This window comes from Brachyistius frenatus, unplaced genomic scaffold, assembly GCF_029030835.1.
Source record: "Brachyistius frenatus isolate BFR_SWC_R1_liver_20210118 unplaced genomic scaffold, ASM2903083v1 Contig_88, whole genome shotgun sequence".
NCBI lineage: Eukaryota > Metazoa > Chordata > Actinopteri > Embiotocidae > Brachyistius > Brachyistius frenatus.
In genome coordinates this window covers 982,121-1,005,829 of record NW_027210687.1, presented here as the reverse complement: position 1 = coordinate 1,005,829, position 23,709 = coordinate 982,121, and the positions used below count along the sequence as shown (strand labels likewise).

The 23,709-nt window shown below is 40.6% G+C and overlaps 1 protein-coding gene across 2 annotated transcripts in view; it reads right to left on the bottom strand.

The window, feature by feature from the left end:
- Positions 1–23,709, bottom strand: part of grin2aa (glutamate receptor, ionotropic, N-methyl D-aspartate 2A, a) — a 163,800-nt gene that overhangs the window by 52,002 nt on the left and 88,089 nt on the right. For both annotated transcript variants that reach the window (XM_069710002.1, XM_069710000.1), the window contains 2 exons: positions 9,011–9,177; positions 4,194–4,622 (listed from right to left, as the gene is read on the bottom strand). In XM_069710002.1, coding sequence (XP_069566103.1) covers positions 4,194–4,622; positions 9,011–9,177 — 596 coding nt within the window. The remainder of the gene's footprint in view (positions 1–4,193; positions 4,623–9,010; positions 9,178–23,709) is intronic.

Below are 23,709 nucleotides of genomic sequence, written 5' to 3'. Positions count from 1 at the left end.
GTTGTACATTTTTGTGATGAAGCCTATGTGTTCATTTACATGTAGAGCAGGGAAGTGAGATCTGATAACAAGTGGTCACTCAAGACGCATGTGAAAGCCAGGTGGAAACAGACGGTTTAAAGCTGGTCACTTGTGATCCGATCACACCAGAACGTCTCAGGACGGACTGATAATGCTAGGTGGACGCAGCCCCATTGTTTGTACTCTCCAAAATGTATTCATAATATGCATTTTTATCAACTAATAAGCCAGCGTAGGACATGCTTCTTTTCAATTCTCTATTGCATTGTGCAGTGTGAGTACAATCCTTTTCCTTTACACAGCTCAAATGACAGCTGCCCCAGGACTCGGCCTGTGTGTGTAATGTGTGTGTGTGTCTGTGTGTGTTTTCTGAGTCCTGACCCTCATATATCAGGGCTAGAGACTGAAATTACCTGTCAGAACAAACTACTACCACCACGCCTTTTCCACACACACACACACACACACACACACACACACACACACACACACACACACACACACACACACACACACACACACACACACACACACACACACACACACACACTCACACACTGATAAATAAGTGCTAAAGTCTTTTAAGACACACTGTTCACCACAGCAAGGTGAGCAGCACACTGTAAATCTGTCATGACAGAACATTCTCTTAAGGGGGGATATTTCTCTTGTTTCTAACATGCACGTGGACAAGCATGAGCACAGACACGCACACAAACCCCCAACATGCACACGCCATATTTTATATGGAGCACGGGTTGTCACTTGGTCTGATTGCTGCACTGGCCAGCGCTCTTAGTTGGTCATTTGTCTCCTCTTTTTATTTATTTTATATTTTTCTATTACACTGCAAAACATATTCATCTTGGATGTGTCACAGTGGATTTATCATCACAGCTGCCAATGGCAAAGTGAGTGAGGTAAAACTTCACTGAAAGTCCACGCTGCACAATGGTAGTCACTGGAGCTACAGACTTTTCTGTCATGTCAGCACTAAGTATTCTCACTAAATTGAGTTTTGTTCAAAAGGGAGATGTGTTTGGCACACTTACAGAATCCACAATAAATTGTTGTCAAAAACCTCAGTTGAGCCTGAGAGGTGTTCAAACACAGAAACTATAAATTTCAAACTCAATGCCCAATGTTAACGACATCTTGACTGTGTTCCAAATGGCGTACTTACATACTTACATTCACTATTTGAGTGCATAAATGCGTTCACACTGTCAGTACAGAAACATGCAGCGCACTACAAGTACCAGGATGATACACTTAAAACGCTCCAAAAAACAAAGTGTGAAACGCTGGACACTTTCCACCCTAAGCGGTCGCCATCTTGGCTTCAAAGAGGAAGGGGCGGGGCCACTGACTTAAAGAATTTTCAAATGAATGTGTCTCAGTAAGCTGCAGCTCTTCCTGAACACCGAACACCGCTGCTGCTGAACAGAAGAATCAGTGTATTGACTGAGTTTGTCAAACAGAGGGCACAAAAACACGTTGATTTCTGGGTAAAATAATTAAAGCTGCAGATATTTTGACAGGTGACGTGTTCACATGCTTAGGTCATTTCCTGTACGTGCAGAACAGCAGTGTGTGGTTTGAAACAACACTACCATTTCAAAATTCCTGCACTACATAAGAAGTTCTAACATAGAAGAGCAGTATTTGTTTGTGTTCTAAGTACACAAAATACTGAGAAGTATTTGGAAAACAGCACTTGAGAACAACAACACACCAACCCAAGAAATAAAGAGAAGTTTATAGGATCAAACACTGCAACCCTCTGCAATCCGGTGCTGTACATATACATACAGCCCATCTGCTCACCTCTTTGTGTGTGTGTGTGTGTGTGTGTGTGTGTGTGTGTGTGTGTGTGTGTGTGTGTGTGTGTGTGTGTGTGTGTGTGTGTGTGTGTGTGTGTGTGTGTGTGTGTGTGTGTGTGTGTGTGTGTGTGTGTGTGTGTGTGTGTGTGTGTGCTGACCACGTCCTCCTATCTCCCCTGACAGCCGCTGATGGTTTAACAACCCACGCTGGCCCATCGCCCCGACCTAGCCTTGACCAATCATGTTCCTCGTGTCCTGGCCCTGGAGCCCTCATTGGCTGAGCTCTCTCACCCACAACATAGCCATCTGTGGGCACTCATCACCTGGGTAACGACCTAGGGCAGCAGAGCATGCTGGGAACAAACTCAGCTGGCTCTGGATGTTTGGTCATTTTCATTCTTGTGTCTGGTGTTTCCGGACAAAATGAGAGGTTTATTAGAAGGAAACTGATAATTGAGGTCCGACTGAGGTTATGAAAAAGGTACATTCAGTCATAATGTCTATTTGGCAAAAATGGTTTTGAGTGGGGGTTGATAAATGTTGGTGATCAATGCCGGTAGCTTCTCTGTGACTACTGAATGTTTGTGTGAAGGTGTGTAAACAGTCTTCAAATTAGTGTTGCATTTAAAAGGTTTCCTCCAACTGTCCAAAGACATGTGTGGTGGGTCAATTGGTGATTCTAGATTGGCTGTAGGTATGAATATGAGCGTGAATGGTCGTCTGTCTTTCTGTGCTGGCGCTGTGATGAACTGGCGACCTGTCAGTCAGCTGGGATAGCTTCCATCCGCCCACCCTCTGGGACCCTGGCTAAAGCTGATAGATGACGGATGGATGGATTTTTTTTTAAAAAGTGTAGGAGGCGTTAAACCAAAACATCTTTAAAACGGGTGAAAAATGTGTATTATAGTAGGTACACAGATAAGTAAGCTATGATGTACTGTTAGCCTCATAAAGCCAAACAAGTTTCTGGTTGATTTATTGACCAATTATATGAAAAGGTTTCAGGCTGATTAAACTGGGAAGACAGTCAGGGTTTAGCTGACCTCCGAAAAAAAAATTAAAGACATCAAAGTTGATTCATTCAACTACTATTAGCTTAGGATAGAAAATAACTTGTACTTAATTAAAAAAAAAAATGTAAAAAGCCATTGTTAAATTAAAGGGGAAAAAGAGGCTCTGAAACAACCTGTTGATCTCCGACTGTGCTTTATTTCCTTGTTCTGGCTGTTACTGCACGCTCATCCTTTACTAACAAGTTGCCAGTTAACTCTGAAGTTAATACTCGGCAAACGTTTGAGATCATGACGGGTTAGAAAACAGTGATGAAGCTACCTCATCATCAGAAAGGCATTCTTGGTCTAAAATTCTTTGTTTGAACTGTATTTCAGGAGAAAAATGTGCTGAAAATGTCAGCATGACTACTGTTTAGATTTACAGTGTGGATCACCCACAACTGGATAAAATATTATATTGATGTACTGTGTTTAGCAAAATGCTAGGCAGACTGTTAAATGCCAAACATACCCATATGCCTTTCAGTGTAGCTACATTTCCTCACAATCGCCTCATAGATTAAGCATTTAAACTGGAAGACAAAGCACAGTGGTGACGGAAAACACTTTTTTTTTGTTTTCAGAAATACAGTTTGGACTAAAAGTTTGTCACTCCAACAGAAGATTTTGAATTTCACGCATCAGAATCTTTAAAAAAAAACAACAACATTGGGATGTAAACACAGGTTTGTGTGTGTCTCTCCCTCCTCTGCCAGACGGAAAGCCAGACAGAATTGGCAAGACCTGCAACGTCTCCCACCGGCTGCTGGGGGGGGGGGAGAGAGCACATGATGAGAAGGAGAGCAGAGGAGAGTGAATGAGAGATGGAGGAATAAATGAGAAGAGGAACAGAAGGACTCATCAAGGAGCTCTTCAATTTTGGAGAGCACTCATTTGTAGCGGCTTCCCGCTGTTACCCCTGTCTCCATTTCTTCCCTTTGCCTCATTCTTCGCTGCCTATATCACAAAGTCTCACCTCTTTTTATTCCCCCTCATCTCTCTTAAACTTCCTCCCTTCTCTTGGCTTCCTTGGTCTTCTATCCAGTAATTGCATCTTTTTTTTTTTCCAATCTCACTTCTTATTATAGACTTGGTGGAAACTAGGTGGACTCTAATTACTGAGGACAAGGGTGAAAACAAACAGGCTGTGATAGGAAGTCATGCAACAAATCTGTGCATGAACTCAGATGTTCTTTTAGATGTTATCACACAGAAATATTCTGCAGACTTTATGGTATTTCTGGATCATCATCATTATAGACAGGAACGCCAAAACGAACCCAACCCCTCTGCTTACTTGTGCAGCGCGCTGGGCGGGAGCTTGGTCGTCTTCTCCATCTGGCCGTAGCAGGACGTCTTAGCCTCGGGGATGTCGCCGTACTCCTCCAACATGGCTGCAGCCGCCGACGTTATGATCCCGAGACCGTCGCGGACCCGGGCCTCCAGCGGGTAGTCCCACTCGTCGTACGACACCGAAATCATTCCCGACGGAAACTCTTCCGGCGTTATTTCCGGGTTCCCCGTGGTGAGCGACGGCACGATCCAGATGTATCCGAATCCGGTCAGGCCCAGAGAGCGCGCCTCCTCCAGCACGTAGACCGCCTCATCTTTGGAGCAGTAGAGCAGCACCACGGGAGACTGGACCTTCTTGAGCATGATCTGAGACCGGCTGTCTTCTTCCACTGCGTCCAGGGTGATGATATTCTGCAGGTCCCAGCCCACAAAACTAAAGGACAGGAGTGAAATGTTAATATTTAACTAATAGACTATTAACTTTGCTCAGGTGCTGGCAAGGGCAGTCATAATTATACATTATAATTAATATCATTGTTAAGTGCGACATGAATTCTAATAGGTGTAAAGTACTTATTGTCAGGGGAAACACATTAAGGCTAAATGGAATGTAAATGCTAAAGCTCGTCCTGTATAATGATGCTCAGCAGGTTCCAGCCCACACAACTAAAGGACAAGGAGAACCAACAGTGGCTTGCTAATGGGGAAGGTCCAAAGCAACACCTGTGGTCATTGTGCTAATTGATGACAACAGTTGCTGCTATCAACATGGAATGCAGCTTCTGTCACCTTTTCCACATAAAAGTCGGTTTATGCGTTCGGCTTTGCTCCTCGTCTGTTTCCAGTTAAAAGTGAGAAATAACAAGTCGTAAAAAAAAAGAAGAAGAAAAGATAATGCATTTATAGAGGGGTTTTTTTTCTCATCCAGTGGGACTGGCTGCTCTTTTTTCACAACGTCCAGAGTGATAATATTCAGCAGGTCCCAGAACACGAGGCTAAAGAGCAGCAGAAACACGGGACACTGCAGTAATGTTAGTAATTAAAGAACATAATATGTCATAAACTGGTCACACGCTGTGGTATCAGGAGCTAACAGCAGTTAGCAAGAGGTAGCAGAATGAGGGTCAAATAGAGATACAACCACACACACACACACACACACACACACACACACACACACACACACACACACACACACACACACACACACACACACACACACACACACACACACACACACACACTCACTCACTCACACTCTCACACACACACACACACACACACACACACACACACACACACACACACACACACACACACACACACACACACACACACACACACACACACACACACAATGGAAAATGAGTATTACAAATTGTGACACATGGCAGGGAAAAGAGGGGAGCAGTTAACCATCATGTACAGATCCAACAACAGACAGGTCGGGTAACATGAGTGTGATTTGGGACTTGCTGTCCTCTTCTTGCTGTCCAAAGTGATGATGGCCTACAAGTCCCAGATGACACAAGCAGCAGAGACAATGATACACACACAAAGAAGGAAAGAGACACAGGAAGGGTGATTATGAGCGTTTGTAAAACTGTTAATTAAAAAAAAAAAAGTTGGGCAACACCTTATTTCAGCAAATATTTGCTTTGAAGCAAACAGAGTAAACATTCTTCCTTCTCATAAAAAAAAGTCTTTAGGCCTTTATAGATGCAGGTTTATAAAGATTTCCCCCCTCGGCAGACTCTTTACGGGCAGATCCGCCACATTGGTTGCAACAGATGACGTGTATTTTGTGTGTGTGTGTGTGTGTGTGAGATGATGGAGATCATGCAGGTAATTGGTGCTGTGCCGGTACATTCCCGTCCAAAAACTCAGTTCTGTCCCTTTTAATCTGCAGATTACACAGACAGGCAGACCACCTAACTGCCTGCACTCATCTCCAGCAGACAGCCGGAGAGTGGAGCCATCCACGAAATACATTGTCTGGGACTATATTTCACCACAGCACTTACAATGTTGTTAACAGACAGGTCAGGCTTCGCTCACTGAGTTGACACAACTCATTTATTGATATGAATAATGGAAGTTCACCGGTATTAAATGTGCCTGAGCATGACGGCGTCCCAGTGAACCAGATCCGTGCTGACACAGGAAATCAACAACGGGTAGTTGAAGCTAATTAGGTTTATTATTTCTTGTCAATAGGCTATTTTTTTTAACACTGAGGTCATCATCACTGCAGAAAGGTATGAATATTGACACTGGGTTGTTAAGTTACTTTTCTTGAGCTTTATCTACTCCATATAAGTGTATTTACTATACTTTAATGAGTAATGATACAAATACGTTATTTTGTTTCTAAAATTGTACAATTCACATAAGAAAAACTCAATATTTAACATGAGGTTATCACGTGTAGTGACTGTGCGCATTGGGTTTTTACATTATTAATATATGAGCCTTTTTTGGACCTGGTTAATCAAAACAGCGCTGAAATGTATTTTGGAAAAATAAAATGATACTCAGTCAGTTTTTATACAGTTAAGAAGTCTTAATATCAAACAACTTCTCATTCAAAGCTCACAGAGTGAAACATTATTCGACTGACAGTGGTATTGTACTGAAGTAAAATTTAAAGTTACATTTCAGGGGAAAATATTACACTTTTTTACTTCACTACATTTATCTGGCAGCTTCAGTTACTTTTCAGATCAATAATTTCGATATATTCATTGATATACTGTACATAGCTTAGACGCTTCAACAGTATCACGTTGAAATTAGCTCAATCATTCAACATAAAAATGCTGCTCACGTTTAAATATCAATGCAGCAATATTACAGTAATTTATACATGATAACTGGGCCATTTTGAGTATTGCGTACTTTTACTTTTGATACTTTTGTAGTTTTACTTGAGTACAATTTTGAATGCAGGATTTGAGTAAAAGATTACACAGAGTCGATGGGGAATATGCAGACTTTCTAGTGCATCAGGACTTTCACACAATCTTCTTCAATCATTTGTCTAATTGTATTATCTGTTGCTGCTTCACCTGTAATTAAAACAACTGTAATTACTGTCAACAGTACAGACACAGGCAGAGAGTTTTTGAGCTCCTGCTGGGTTTGACATAAAGAGTAACTGCTAATGAGAAAGACCTCTGCTGGGCTTTAGTATATCACAGGTTCAGCCACCAGCGCCTGCCAATAGCTCAACACTGCTGAACATGTATCATTAATATGACATTTTTGGACAAAAGTTATGTCTTTCTGTTCTCTTCATCGTTTTTTTTTTCTTTTCTTTTTTTCCTCATTGTCTCTGCTGAGACCTGCAGCATCAGTCAAAATGACCTAAAGGTGCAGCAAACAGCCAAACTGCATGTGTAGTAAAGCTCTCTGTCGTCTGCGTTAATTTTCAGAATGCTGATGGAATCCTTTTAAGCTGGCTGCCTTTGAAGACCGTAATGTACGAGAGGACGAGCTGAAAAACTCCAGGCGAAAACCCAGTGTGCAGTAACTCTCACACATTCTCTGAAGACATTTGTAGTCATGATAAAGATAAAAAATTACAGACTAAATGGGGAGAAAGGCTTTGAGAAACGCCCAAGATCGATGCCTAATAACTCTTTCAGAAACATCTACAGTGGTTGTTTTCTTTATTTTTTTCTTAGTGGCATTGAGAGATGATTTTAGAGAACAATAGATACAAAGCATGGATGGATGGGAAAACGATGGTTCATTAAATGGGTACTTCTTTGATCCTCTATTAAAACTTTGTAAGTTATATGATTTTAAAGTTGTCAGTTAATGTGTTCAAAGTGTTTCTAGTTGAACTTTTTCCATGCAAAGCTTGGCGGTTTATGTTTGGTATACAATAATCCTGCAACAAAGTTGAGAGTATAACTGCATTTCGACTTCCTCAAATGTATCTGATTAATTTATAAATGTCAACATACTTTCTGCTGCAGCTGCAGCGTGTAACAGTGGGCTCATGTTTTACTTTCTGGCTCCAGCTGTAGGGACGGTGATGTCTGTGAATCACTTGCTCGGTCTACCACACGAGTCCTGACTGAGATTTCTCAACAACCACTGAATAGATTGCCAAGTCATTGGAATAGTCCCAATAATTTTGGTGATACCCTAACTTTGCATTGAATAGCACCAGCAGGACAAGCTTTTCACTTATTGAATATTAATATCAAACTGTGGATTGGTCAAAACTTTGTATCGATGATATCTCATTAACTTTTGAATCCCACCATGAAGATGATGAATATGATTTTGCGTGAAAATGTCTCGAAAACTACTGGATGGATTTCCAAACTCGGTAGAGTTTTATATTTGTATACTCATGCACCCCGCAAGATGAATTGTAACCATTTTAGTTATGAGTTAACTTCATCATCATCATAATCATCATGTAAAAAATTCTGAGACTTTGGTTTATTACTTAATACTTGCAAACTTAATGATAGTTTGCAAGTATATACTGTCTGTCCTACTGGGTTTTATAATAATAATAAACTTCATCTGCACAGCACCGTCCATACGTAAAATGAAGCTCAAAGGTAAAAACAAAGACATATAAAATAAGATAATGCTAACTGCAAGTTAGCAATGAAGTCTTGAAGTCTAAAGCCAATAGGTGGCCACATGGTTCCAACAGCTGGCAATGCAAGTGTGTATCTGTCAAACACATCCACATCAGGACTGGTTGCTGCTTTCCAGTCTAAAAGTCATCCGATGTAAAACCTGCAGTGAGAATTAAAAAAAATGTAGAGAAGTGTGTAAAGTAATTGATCCCACCTGTTGTCCACAGTAGTTTTTAGGATGTTGATGAACTCCTGGTAGCCGGGGAACTTCGACGTGACGATGGAAAAGATGTGCCAGTCATACTCCTCCATGATGTTGAGCATCAGCAGCGCCTCCTGCTGGATGGAGGCACCAAACTGGAAGAAAGTCGACTTCACATCCTGAGAATAGAGAATAGCAGAGAGGGAGGAGGAGGGAAGAAAAAAAAAGAGATGTCACTAGTTTGTTTCCTAATTTTTTTTTATTAGCCCACCAGCTAATTCAAACTGCAGCTTAGAAATATCAATCAACAACAGAGCATTTAAAATTTGTGAGTATACAGACTATCTCTCTTTCTCTCTCACACACCTACACACACATAAACACACATACAGATATTGAGAGTAATACGCTTCTCGTGGATGAAATATATGGATGAGGGCCTCAGAACAATTCAATTAAGACCAAATTGGATTGGTGCGGTGCAGGAAGGCTGCAGGACTATGTGGGCCGAGTTCTGGGGGAGCGCGGCTCATATCCACTCCGAGTCGCTCATATCCACTCCATTAAACCTGACTGAGAATCATTTGCCACTTAATTCAGCCAAATTCAGACACGGGCTTGGACAGCACAGACAAGCACTATTACAGGTGGACAAATTAACTTTTAATTTATGCTGTGATTTAAATGACTCATCACGGTGCGGGCTATTCAATGAGGTAAAAGGAGACAAAACACAGCGAAGAAGAGAAAGAGTGCAGCATCACAAAATGTGTGGCTTCATCATCGGTTGTTTATTCCATGATCTGTGTGGATTTCTTTAAATGTCATTGAGTTTGCGTATAGCTCATCTTGACACCACTGGTTTTGTGCCACTTGGCTCTTTTATAACGATAAGCTTGGAGGTTGGTGTGTGTGTGTGTGTGTGTGTGTGTGTGTGTGTGTGTGTGTGTGTGTGTGTGTGTGTGTGTGTGTGTGTGTGTGTGTGTGTGTGTGTGTGTGTGTGTGTGTGTGTGTGTGTGTGTGTGTGTCATTAGCTGACAGCTAGAAAAAAGAAAAGGCTAAGAAACACAGAACAAAAGGTTGGGATCACACCTCAAAGACAAAGAACAAATGCATCATGTGCACTTCCACATAAATGCACATTTCACAAGTACACACTGCTCGCAGCCTGCTTCTATAGTAATTCATCCATAGTGCGAACTTAAGTATAAAAAAGTGAGAGTTGTGGTGTGTGTTGGAGTGTTTGATGAAACACAGACCATAATGCTCCGAGTCACTGCACACTGTTGCTTCAGCCTCAATGCTACATGCTGCAAAAGTCAGGTCTAATCAGGTTTGAAGAAACCTGTAGTGAGCGACCTAAAAAAAATAAATTAAAAAAAATCACTGTTGGGAAGAATATGTGAAAAACAGCATAAAAATGGAATTCTGCTCCAATTGTGGAACATGTTTCTTAAATGCACATCTTAACTGCAGCATCTTTGCAGTTTTCAAGTTCTTTGGAGTTCAAACACAGATGTGGAGCATCGATACATAGATCAAAGCCTCTGTATAAGGTTAACAACTTACACTACACACATACATTCATGCCAAAAATATTGCACCTGCTGTGAAACATATCCAATGCACCCTTAGCAATGTCTTTGTTACTCAAAGCAAATATCTCTTCAATTGCCATCATCCTGCTCAGTATTTAAGTAACCATCTCTTTGGCTTGATTTATGGTGATAAGCAGTAATTGCAGCAGTATCTTTAAACTTCAGAGGGCCAAACAGTCGGCTGTGGGATGTCACTAAGTTGGCAGTTGTAGAGTGAGCCTGTTGCTTTAGCTCCGCCTACCCTCTGTGACAGAACAACCCCTCCTGGAGGATGGAAAATACGTCACGAACTACGTCCTGCTTGGAATGTTTTTCCAAAGAACGTGCACACCCAGCTTGTTTGTAATGCTGCAGATGTCAGGGCTTTAATTTGTGGGCCACAGGCTCAATCAACATTGTGTCACCTCATTTGGCAATATATAGTCGATTAACAGACATTTAGTGAAATGAAAAATCGTGGTGATTATTAGTCTAAATATTTTAATAGATCAATAAAAATAGTATTTTAAATAGCCCCGCCTCCTGAATCCCCCTGGAGGCTCTGATCAGACCCGTCTATCACTCATTTCCTGCAGATAGAGTTACACTTCTAATACAGAGAGTTGGTCTGGCACCACAAAGTGAAATGGCATCGTGAGAATGAACATAGACACGAATAGGAAGCATGGACTGAGGGCAGTGGATGGTATTTAACCATGTCAGAGCCCTGTATGGGATTTCATTGTTATGTGCATGACCTAGCATTTCCTTATCCTCTGCCTTGATATCCTTTGAATAATGTGAGACTGCATTGTTTGCATTATTTGTGTCAGTATGGGTGAATGAGAAAATGCCCCCCCCTTCCCTCCCATATCGAGACTCCTGAGTGCCCTTTAATGGTATTGTATCTGTATGTGAGGTCGGCTCACTCTATGCTCACACTCAAGTGCTCTTCAGAGGCTCTCCGTGGAGCTCTGCGCTTGTGTGTGTATTCTAATGGGGAAGAAAGTGAAGCGATGCTCGAGCGTGGTGGGACAGGAGGGAGGTCATGCTACAAGACTTGTCACTCCCTGTCTTCGTCACGGCAGCAGCCAATACTCCCACACTTTGCTGCAGTATACGGAGGGCTGTGCACAGGGCAAGGCATGGAATACACAGAGACTAAGGAATTACACATGCAAATGTTTCACATGTTTTCTCTTAATTATCTTTTTGTCTTCAGATATTTCAGTAATTACAGCCTCCTGTCAGCAAAACAGCTGGCTTCTACTCTATGTGCCAACTGTGTCTCACTGGATTTGACAGTAAAAAATAAGGATTTTTCTTTGTTCAGTTATTGTTTTACATCAGCTACTGGTAATCAAGAAGCTCTTATTCTGTTTATTTCAGTCTAACTCTTGTTGAACTTGTTGGCATTTCATTTTGGCATAATTAAGGCACCTATAAAGGAGCATTTAATCATTCAATTAAATTGGAAAATCACCAAATTTCTAAATACATGGTGGAGCCAAATGACTAATTACCTTTTTATGAAGTATTTTGTGTGTTTGCATGCATGTGTGTTTGCAGGAAAGTAGTGTTGCCTGCTTGTGCCCATCTGAAAAAAATTCAAGCGTTAAAGCTTCCCCGGAGCGGATCGAACCAAATTTGACCACACAACAGAATGGAAATCTTCCTTTTACCAAAATAATTGGTCTTTTCTGGTCTCATGTGAGGACTGGGCTCGGGCCTGCACTTATTTGTGCAGGCCAAACCACGTCTCTTTATTTTCACTGGATCTCATCATACAAAACCCAACAGAAAATGAGAGATTGTTTCTTTTTTTGGGCTATATATATGAATTTCTTTTGCACACAAGCAGTAGCACTGTGAGTAGGGCTTCAGTAGTCTGTCTCAAAGACTTGCAGTTTAGTTTGGACTAACCTATCATTCTGATAGCGGGGATACTTCTTTTGAACACTTGACTGAAGCACACTCTTTGAGGACAACACTGACAACAAAAGGCCTGACTAAAACTCTTGTTCTCTGAGTGAGGGAGAGACGACAACCACACCTTCCATTCTTCTTCTGTCATCTGATGTCTCTCTGTTGTTCACACACAGCCAGGGAGGTTCCAAATGGAGTCACTGCATTTCAGAAAGCTTTGTTTATAAAGGGGCCATTTATCGTGTTTCATTTTTATCTTTTATGTTTTAATAATTGCTCATTATGTTTATTTTATCTTCAGGGTTATGCAGTTAAGTAAGGGACAGACAGAGGAAGGCAATTTGGCACAAAGAAAAACACAAATAAGCTGTAAAATAACACATGTAACATAAAAGAATGAGTAAAAAGGGAGGCAATAATACCGAATTAGCAACAGAACTGCTCGGAAAGCATATTAGCCTGAGAGCAGCAGGCAGAAAAAAAAGTTCCACAGACGTGAAATCATTGACAAAGAGACAGGAAAGCTGGATGCAGGGCAGAGGGAGGGAGGAAGATGGATGGAGGCGTGGAGGAGAGACTGATGCAGTGACTAAGCAGCGTATGATTGTTTCTAATTGGGACGGCTCACAATCCGTGACATCAGAAAACAGCCAATCATTTCCTCTCATTTCACCCTTGTCAAGTGTGACATGTCTCTGCTTTCCACTCACACCTTCAGCTCGCAGTGTCCACACACACACACACACACACACACACACACACACACACACACACACACACACACACACACACACACACACACACACACACACACACACACACACACACACACACACACACACACACACACACACACACACACACACACACACACACACACACACACACACACACACACTAAACATAAGGTGTGGCGCTCAGCTCTTTCTCTCTCGCTCTGTCTGTCACATTTACAGTCTCCTGCTCTTATATGTCCCACTCTGTTGCATGAACTCAAACACACACACACACACACACACACACACACACACACACACACACACACACACACACACACACACACACACACACACACACACACACACACACACACACACACACACACACACACACACACACACACACACACACACACACACACCTGTCTGACAGGCCAGGAGAGTGTGTCTATGTTGAGATGGGGGGTAGTTATAAATAGTAGTCCTCATATCCTCTGCTGCTGATAACATCATGCACTGTCTGGTCTGATGACACACACACATATACAAAGAGCATCACTCGCTCTCTCTCTCTCTCTCTCTCTCTCTCTCTCACACACACACACACACACACACACACACACACACACACACACACACACACACACACACACACACACACACACACACACACACACACACACACACACACACACACCAAAACCTGCATATATTGTTGTCATATATATCCTCGTATCACTTATATCTGCCACAGATAGCCTGTTATCTGCTGGGTTTAACAGCTCGGCACAGTCCACAGGAGGAGGAACACACTGATATGACAAAAATTCCTCACTGGCTGGTTACTAAATATAAACAGACAGGCATAAAAATAGCTGCAGCAAAAACAAAAGAGGAAGAAATATCTGTGGAAACAAACTGAAATGCCAAGAAGACAGTGCTCCCCATTTAAAACCACAAAGGGCACAACAAAACATGCACAAATAGAATGTGAAATAGCCTATTACGGTATGAATGTACTTTTACTAGCCTGAGATTCCCTGTTTGCCAACACTGGATTTGGAAAGGAAAATATATATCACATTAAACGCTTTAAAGGTAAAAAAAAAAAAAAAAAAGTCCTGTAAAACTTTAAGTAGTTCAAAAAAAGCCAACAGCTTCTGCTTGTGGTCACTAAAGTGTTAAGTTACCCGGTTCATTGTAAGATTCATGGTGCCAAAATTTGAACAGGTGATGATTTAATATATCAGTGAAACACATCTAAAGGATGAGAATCCTTATATTCACACTCATTAGTGCCCAACTCCCTTTCCTAGTCCTCACAGTGATTTTATAATTGCCCTTTTGACAGTCTGTTGTTGCATTTAATAATTTTGCAGTTTGGCCATTAACAGGGGAACAGTACCTCAGTGACACTGGAGTTTGATTTGCACTGATAGACTGACATCAAACACATTTACTGAGTGTCAACAATCTAATTCAAATATATAAATATGACAACTTTGACAACACTCAGAAGAAAGCAATTGGCATCTCACTGAACTTGTGAGGAAGAATATCAGGCAAGCCAATTGGGAAGGTTGAAACTCTCTCTCATATATATGGTAAAATACTATGTGTATATGTTCGGTGCTTTTCCTGTAATACACCAGTATTAAGGGAAAGTGACAACAGCCCACTTTTGGTACAAAGGCCACATATTATTTCCAACAAGTGAACATTCCTTTTTAACAGAATGTTGATCAAATACTAAAAAAGGAGATGTAGATAAACTCAGACAAATACAGCATGAAGAAAGATTTCTAACTAATGACAAATTATACAATTCATAATAAGAAAGACTTGAAATTAACAAAGACACTGGACAGCAGAGCTCTATCCGAAGTCTCCAAGGACATGCTGATTTCTAACTTAATTTACACAACAAAAAAAATGGACAAAATCCTGAATTAAATCTTAAATTGCAATGAAATGTATCTCTGCTCCTACTTTTAAGTCCACCTCTTTTTTCTTTTTTTTTCTTTTTTTTTAATGCAGAACCTTTTTTCCCAAAAGCAGAATATCTTATCTTGTTTACATCAAAGTGCTTTTGTCTTCTTATGCAAAAATTAGCACTGTCAGCATTTAGTGGCTGTTTAGTCATGAAGAAGGCAGACCGATTGAAGACGTCACGGTTCTGCAGGTTTGTGCTGTGCGTGTTTAACAGTTTTCGTACTGGCAGATTTGACTTTATACAGTTCCTGTGTGTGTGCGTGCAAATGTGTATGTGAGAAGCTCCAAGGCAGAGACATAGAAAATGACCAGCATGCCCTGCATGGTTTTATTTCGTTATGTTATCACACCCTGTTAAGAACCACAGATTACATTTTTCGTCTGAAAGCTCAAACCGCTGCAGTGACAAGATCTTTCAAATGTTATTAGGATCATGAGGCAGTAAAATCAATATGTTTGATCAGATATCACATTCAAGACATCCTTCCATGTTTATATTGATTATATCTGACTGTAAAAACATTTTTACACAGTGAAAAGTGCCACTCAGGATAAAGAGGCACATTATGCATGAGAAAACCTCATAAATTGGTAATTCTGTTTTCACTCCAATTGAAGCAGAAAATGCTTCTGTGTGGGCTCAGAAAACCCTCTGAGCTCTACGCTGTACGAAGCCCTTTAAAAGGCTTTTAGGTAATGTCAACCTGATGTCATCAAGTCAAAACAATGTGAGGCAGATAAAATGCCCTGATAAAGACACACGGGAGTCACAGGTCACATTTAAACGTAGCAGGATTTGCAGAGTTGATTTAAATGCTGCAGAAAGTCAACAAACACACGTGAAACAGAAGTACAGACGTCTCCTCGTGTCTTTATTTCAGTCTCATAATGCCCAGAGAGAAATGCCCTTATACACTAACAACATTGCTGTAGTAATGTCTTTAACTTAGAGCACATTATGTGATTCTTCTGCAAATGGCATATGAATCTGTGAAAGCTTATTCAGTCTTCACTCGATTACAGTGTTTTAAAACAATAAGCAGATCTGGTGGTGGCGCTGTGAAGAAGAATGTGTGCTTTTAAAGTGTGTCTGTGTGAGCACATACACAGCAGCATATATGCTCCGTTTGAATCGGAGGATACTTATAAGGAAGCAGTTGCCTTCGACTGCACTAGAGGCTGCGCGCGCACATACACACTAACAGAGAGAAAGAGAGATTATTAAACAAGGCTGTATTTGACGTCACAGAAGAATATTTTTGGCATGAATGCAGTCCATTTTGGGAGATAACACACACGGAGGGAGAGAGGGACCTATTCAAAGTTTATCACATAGCAGCAGTGCATGTGTGTGTGTGTGTGTGTGTGTGTGTGTGTGTGTGTGTGTGTGTGTGTGTGTGTGTGTGTGTGTGTGTGTGTGTGTGTGTGTGTGTGTGTGTGTGTGTGTGTGTGTGTGTTATTGCTGTGGTTCCTCTGTCAGGACTTTTTAACAAGCATTCGAGCCCCCACGGGGAAACACTGACAAAACAACATCATCCCTCTCTCTCTGTCTCTATCTTTGTCTCTCTGTGTTTGCCCTCTTCTCCCACTCACTCTCTTCTCTAATAAGTCCAATATCTTCCTCTCTGTGTCTCCCTTTCTTTCCGTTAACTCTCTGTCCAGGGGCTCTGTCTTTTCTCGCCTCCCTCTATCCGTCTTGCCCTCTCCCACCCACTCCCTATCTCTTCTAATAAGGCCAATATTCTGCTACTCTCCTCTGGGATCCAACCTTGCACCTAAAGCAAGAACAGCTATTGTCGGTACCCAAGAAAAATCATAGCAATAAAAATGAGCTACCAAATAAAATGTAAATGATGAAAGGACACCAAATTAAAATATTATGTCCACTGTGTTTAACAATTATCTAAATATGTGAGCTCTCAGGGGATATTTACTTGTAACACAGTGGTTTCATAAGTGGCCACAAAATAAATCTGAGGGGTTGAAGAATGATTAGTATGTAGAAAACAGAAAAGAGCAACATACTGTATTTCTGCTACACAAAGCTTTTTTTATTTTGTCTTTTTTCTTGGGAATTGCTGGATTCTTTTTAATTATTCACAACAAATGTGTCATAATACAAAAGCAAGAAAGAACAAATCTGAACTGACAGACATTCGCAAACGTGATTAGGTCGTTCGGAATCACAAAAAAGTTTGTAACCCTCCTAATGTCTCTATGAACCACTCCATTGTTAGTAATCTGATTACTATTTTTCTCCACAGCCCTGCTCGTTATTTATCTCTCCCATATTCTCCCTGCTTTCTCTACACTTTGACATTTTGTGCATTTCACACCTGCCACATGCTCGGAAACTGTTCATCATTATAGAGTCATCATTATTTAAATTATCATCACTGTCAATATTGACATCATCACCAGCTACAACCATCCTAATCATTCCCTGCATTTTAGCTGTGCCTATTCATTTCATCCTTTCCCTTCCTTCACCGCTTCCAGCTCTCTTTCCTTCCTTCTTTCCTTCCTTGTTTTGCACCCTTCAATTATCTTTGCCTACTTCCTTAGTTTCCCATGGAACTATCCATCCCACCTCGTACTTTGGCAGGCCTTTTTCAATGAACACAAAAGACAGCAAAAAGAAAAATCCCCGTGGATGAGTCGAGGTGCTAATCACAATGGAATAGGGCTTTGAATTAGGAGTCGCTGCACAGCCCGATCCTCAACGTGGTAGTTCTTTTATTGAATACATAAGTAATATTTTGACAAGAAACCTCTTTGTGAGGATTACTTGTTGAAACATGTTTTCTTTCTAAGTATTGAATAAAGCAATCCTGGATGGAGGTACTCAGTGTGCAGCCGACTTAAAGGGTTTTAGAGAATTGAAGCGTTAAAGATGAGACTTCAGTGCAAGGCAGCAAAATGTAGAGAGATAAAATTGTAATCTAAGGAACTGTTTATTACGAAGTGATAATACACATAAAAAAAAACGAATCGCGCAGTCCGAGTTCACACACACACACACACACACACGCACACACAATTAGACACTTTAATTTACACCCAAAGCTGCCCAATAATTCAAACAAAGTCACAAAAAAACCACTTGCACAGAAACTGCATGCACCTATGTGTGGTCACGTTGTCGAAAACACTATCTAATCAAAGTAAAGGGATTTATAAGTTATGTGTATGTGTGTGACTCTGTGCCATGGGGCTATGTATCATGCTGAGTTCATTCCAAAGACACAAACAACATAATATAAACCAAAGCTCAAACAGAATAGAAGAACACCCACTACACAGCAAAAATAAGAAAATCAAAGGCCTCAAAGGCCAGATTTACACAGGAACAAAACACTTAGACCAGCATTGATGGAGTCATAAAACAGCCGAGAAGAAAGGCTGAGGTGACGTGAGGGAGTGCGAGTGCTTTACTGCTGTGAAATCTTTTTATTTTAATGTCATGTTTTCAGGAACAACATTAGAATACCTTAGCTTTAGCTGCTGCACTTAACAGCAAAGAGAAAGAGAGTTTCATCTTTCAGCTGGCATAAATGCGGAACATAAAAGAGAAGAAAGCAATAGCAGGGAGAAAAATAAGAGGACAAAAATGACTTTAGATTGGTGCAAATTGGCTTAGGCAGGCCAAAACAACAGCAAATACGTGGATGTTGAACAGACTGCCTGAACCAATGCAGAGCTTATGTTCCAAGATTAAAGCTGTAATGGCATTGTTTTTAACCAGAGTTCACTGGAAGCCGAATCCAATTATATTTATTTTTCAAAATCTCTTTTAATGTGTGCTATATTATGATATAATACTGTGGACATTTTGTGTTCATTTGAAAACCTGGCCATAACCAGCATGCTGCTGTATGTGTCACAAGTGTGACTCACTTCACTGAGTTTTGCTCACCCACCCCTCCTCATCAGATGGTGAGAGGGTATTGCTTATTCCATGGTAAGCAATAGGAAATCCTTCAGCAGTATCCACTGCTAAGTGAGTGGGTTGAAAGTGTTGTCCAGTCACAAAGACTCACTGGTTTTCAACGAGTGTGGGAAAGAGACTTGTCGCTACCATGTTTTTGCCAGGGCTAGATTATGGGCATCTTCTATATGTTCATGCCCCTGTTCAGGCATTGCATAGGACTATGACATAGCTAACCACATTTCCCTTAAATTCATCACAAACTGTAAAACTGGATCAGGATGGCCTGATCTGGCAACCCGCAGGCGCTCACACTGCTGTACTTTCATATGGGCGATTCTTGGGAGACTTCCAACCCACCTACAGTATGTACTTATACTGTATTACAGTGTGACAGGCTGTATTCTTTGTGGTCAACTGACTTTTATAGGTTGTCTGCACCTTACATTCGTACAGATTAGTAAAGAGGTGTTTAAGTACTCCGCACCCTCGGACCTGAATATATTACAGAAAGATTCCATGATTTGTTTTCACTGAATGCTTTTAAATCCATTTTGACAGATCAGAAGATGGAGTCGTTGCTGTGCTGATGCTAGTTGGATGGCTGGAATTGCACTTTTATTCCTTGTGATGTCATATATTGTATTTCTGATGGTCTTGCTTAACTGCTTAACTTGTTGGTAATTTGTGCTGCTGCGTGTCTTGGCCAGGAAAAAAATAATTTGTAATCTTTATGGGACCTTTCCTGGTTAAATAAAGATTAAATCAATTAAAAAAAAAAAACTACAACATATAATAAAAAAAAAACTCCAAAGTACTTCCTGCTAAAGAAAAGGTTTGACATTTTGAAAAATACTCATATTTGTTTCTTGATTCTTGGTTACACGAAACAAATAATACTTCTCTGATATCTCTTCATTCTAGTTGGAGCTTTAGCCAGAAGTCAGAAGCCTGAAAATGGAGGGTATACCAGAATGGATAGTTAACACCTAGCTAGCACCACTAAAGTTCCTTAATAACTGTAATATGTCATTATATAAAAGCAACATATTGTCATGCTACAGGGACAGGAAGTCCAGTCTTTATGCAAAGCTAAGCTCACCAACTCCTGGCTGAGTTAATTAATTATTTTTGAATTTCGTCAACTCTTATTAGTTATAACTAGAAAACCAAAGACCAAAAAAGTTCTCTTCACACATTGAAGTTTTTATCGCAATGAAAAAGATTTGCCTTTATTTTAGTCACTAAGTATGTAGGCAGAAGTTAGCGCACACAGTACAAGCAACATGCCATCGCCCATCCTATTCCCCCCGGCCTCTGCTTTGACATACAGCTATATGGGGGCAAATCAATACTGCATAATGTGCTGATAGTTTCCCCAGCAAAGATGCATCAGTCAGCTTGTTCTGGTCATCGCTAACTATGCTGGCAGCATCAGTGATTCATCAGCGCTGCCATCGACAGACAGACACTGACACCAAGAGACCTACTTTGAAGAGGACGAAGTAGAGCGGGGACGGCAGGAGGGACAGATGGAGCGAGTGGCGGGAAGACAGATGAGGAGAGGGCAGCAGCGATGTCACAGAGGAAGAGTGGGGGAAAGACACAACAAGGGGAGGAAGACAAAGGTAAAGATGGAGTGAAAGAATAGAGGAAGAAGGAGGGGGAGAAGTCGTGAACATTAAAGGAATAGTTCAAACTGTTTATTTGCTTTCTTCTAAGTGACACGAACGATCTGTATCATTCTCCGATCTGTGTGTTATCTCAACCCCACACAGTCCAGTCATACTCAAGGCCTGTTCAAGGCAAAGTAAATTGGTGTTTTGTCTTGCTTAACATGAAGAAAGGAAGCAGGAGGAAGAGCTACTGTCACCATCAGCAACTCTTAGTTGTTCCTCGATGTAAACTGACCACCAGGTTTGACCGGGCTTTCTCTGTTTCAGCTTGGAAACATTGAAACAACCTTCACCTCCTGAACAGGTTAAAAACCTATTTATTTTTTTTTTTTACAACTTTTCCACTCAATTGATATTTTCTGCTCCTTCAATCCTGTGTGTTTGCTTTAGCTTAATCTTATTTTCTATTTCATTTAATTGTGGTTTTATTGCTTATTTAGTCTCCCTGATTGTTTTACATGCAGCACTTCGGTCAACCTCTGTTGTGTTTTAATGTGCTGCATAAATAAATTTGAGTTGACCAACAGTTCTTCAACTTTACCATCAACAAGTTGAACCTCATTTATCCAAATCATAGAGAAAGAGAACTATAAAGAAGACAATTTGTGACTGTAACATGACATTGATATCTTTCTTCTCATCTCACTCTTTGAAAAAAAAATATGTAAGCATGTTTCCTAAAATGTTCAAAGATTCCTTTAAACACCAGCAAGCAAAGATGAGGCGGTTACAACACGACTTTCATCACTGCAGCAAATCTGCTCACCTCCACGCCTCCATCATTAATATTACAAGAAAGCAAGGAATGTTTACATTAACAAAGTACAGTGTAAGCGCTATTCCCCCCGAACCCTATTGTCATCTATAAGCTTTCCCATTTCCATTTGATTGGCTGCCAGTGAGGCCCGCAGCATAATTGGCTACATTTCATTGGCCAAGCAGACGGGACGGTCCCCCTGGGAGAAGTCCATCAGGCGATATCTGTTAACAACACACACTCACACACATGGCCGAAGGGGAACTCTGTAATGCCTAATGTACCTTTTGCTATCACAGATGGGTCACTTACATTTCTGGGCATAAGAGCAATGAAGAGGGACAGATGAAAAAAAAAGAAAAAAAAAGAGTGGAGTGGAGTGAAGTGGAAAAGATGGGAGGAGAGGGGACAGCAGGAAATACACCCAGGGCTGGATAAAATGAGAGAAGGAAAGGTTTAGGTGGAGGAGAGGGGAGGAAGGAATGACGGGGACATTTAACAGCACCAGGAAACATGTTGAGCACATCCAGGTGAATTTAGAAACTTCACTCAGATTTTGTTAACATCGATACATTTTGCAAGCACATCTCTGCAACAACGATGTGTATTTGTTTTGTGCTATCAGCCATAGGGCACTTATGACCACTATGGTCCATATGAAATCATCTGTGACCACCCATTGACCTTCACTTCTGTGCCTTTATCAATAATAGTAATTAGTCTATTCATTTTATGTTTCACTACCACTTTTTTTTATTCCTTTCACAAGTTAAACAACAAAACCTAAAAGTAAAAAGTGTGTTCCATTAATTCATTTCACTTTACTATCGAATTACAAGCATGAGATTAGTTTGAACATGTTTTGCTAATTGATTCAGTTTATCTTTACTCTGCTCATTAGAGTTGCAACAATTTGTAATTTTATAGATCATCATAAAACTATTGACAACAGTTTTAATGATGATATTTATTGTTTTATGAGGAAAAAAAAACATTTGCTGGTTCAAGTTTCTCAAATGTGAGGTTTTGCTGCTTGTATTTGTCAAATGTGGAAACACATTAAATATCTGGATGGGACAAAGCATTAAAGATGCAGTCAAAATATGGCTCTGGGATATTGTGAAGGCGTTTCAGACATTTGACAGACACAATAACAAGTCAGTTAATCGTGGAAAAACAGCTGGCAGATTATGTGATGACAGAAGTAATTGTTGGGTTGGAGCTCTGCTTCTCATTTAGTGGCATAGCGTACGTGGTCAGGTTGCTGTCAGCTGTCGCCTTGGCAACATGTTGCAGTTTGCAGTGACAAGAGGCAACACGAACCATGTGATGAGTTACAGGGTCTGGTTTTGTCCTTGTGGTTTCTATACTTTAAAGAGATATATCTTGCATATTTTTTTGAGTATAAACTTGTCTCTGGAAACAGTTTTGATGCTATGAAATCAAAATGTAATTTGTTTAGGCACATCAAACCACAAATGTCTGTTAGAGCTGCTCAGTGACTGAAACGCAGATAATATATGAATATGAAATGTTAGAAATAAAATATAGTGCAATAATAATGTATTAAATATAATTGATAGTAATCAACTCCTATATTCATACAAACTTCTATTGATAAAGAAAAAATTAAAATAAACAACAAAACAACAAAAAGAAGAACAACAACAACCCTGAGCAGTTGCTTCCACCGAGACATACTGAACATACTGAAAGTGCAAACGCTCTCGTACTGTAGTTAACAGCCAAGTGTGACGGAAAACAAAAATGAGTCACCCCTGATGCTGGTTAGAGGCTGAACATCTTGGAGAATCGGGGTCATCCTCGCGTGGCCTCGCTGTGGTCTCTCATATGAGCACTAAGGACAGTAATACCAACTGACTTGAGTCATGAGTGGAGGGAAGCATCTGTGGATCACTGCTCACACGACGGAAGGGGAGAGACTGAACTGGGTCACAAACACGTTCGTACAGCAAGGTTTGAGCAACGTGTTCTTTTAAACACAGTCCATGATGATTCTTGTAAACATAGTTATAAGGATTTGATGCTTTCTAGACTGTTTGGTGAAACATTTGACAGAAATTAGACTTTGGAGGAGAGGAGGAGGGGAGAGGAGCAAGATAGGATGGGAGGAGA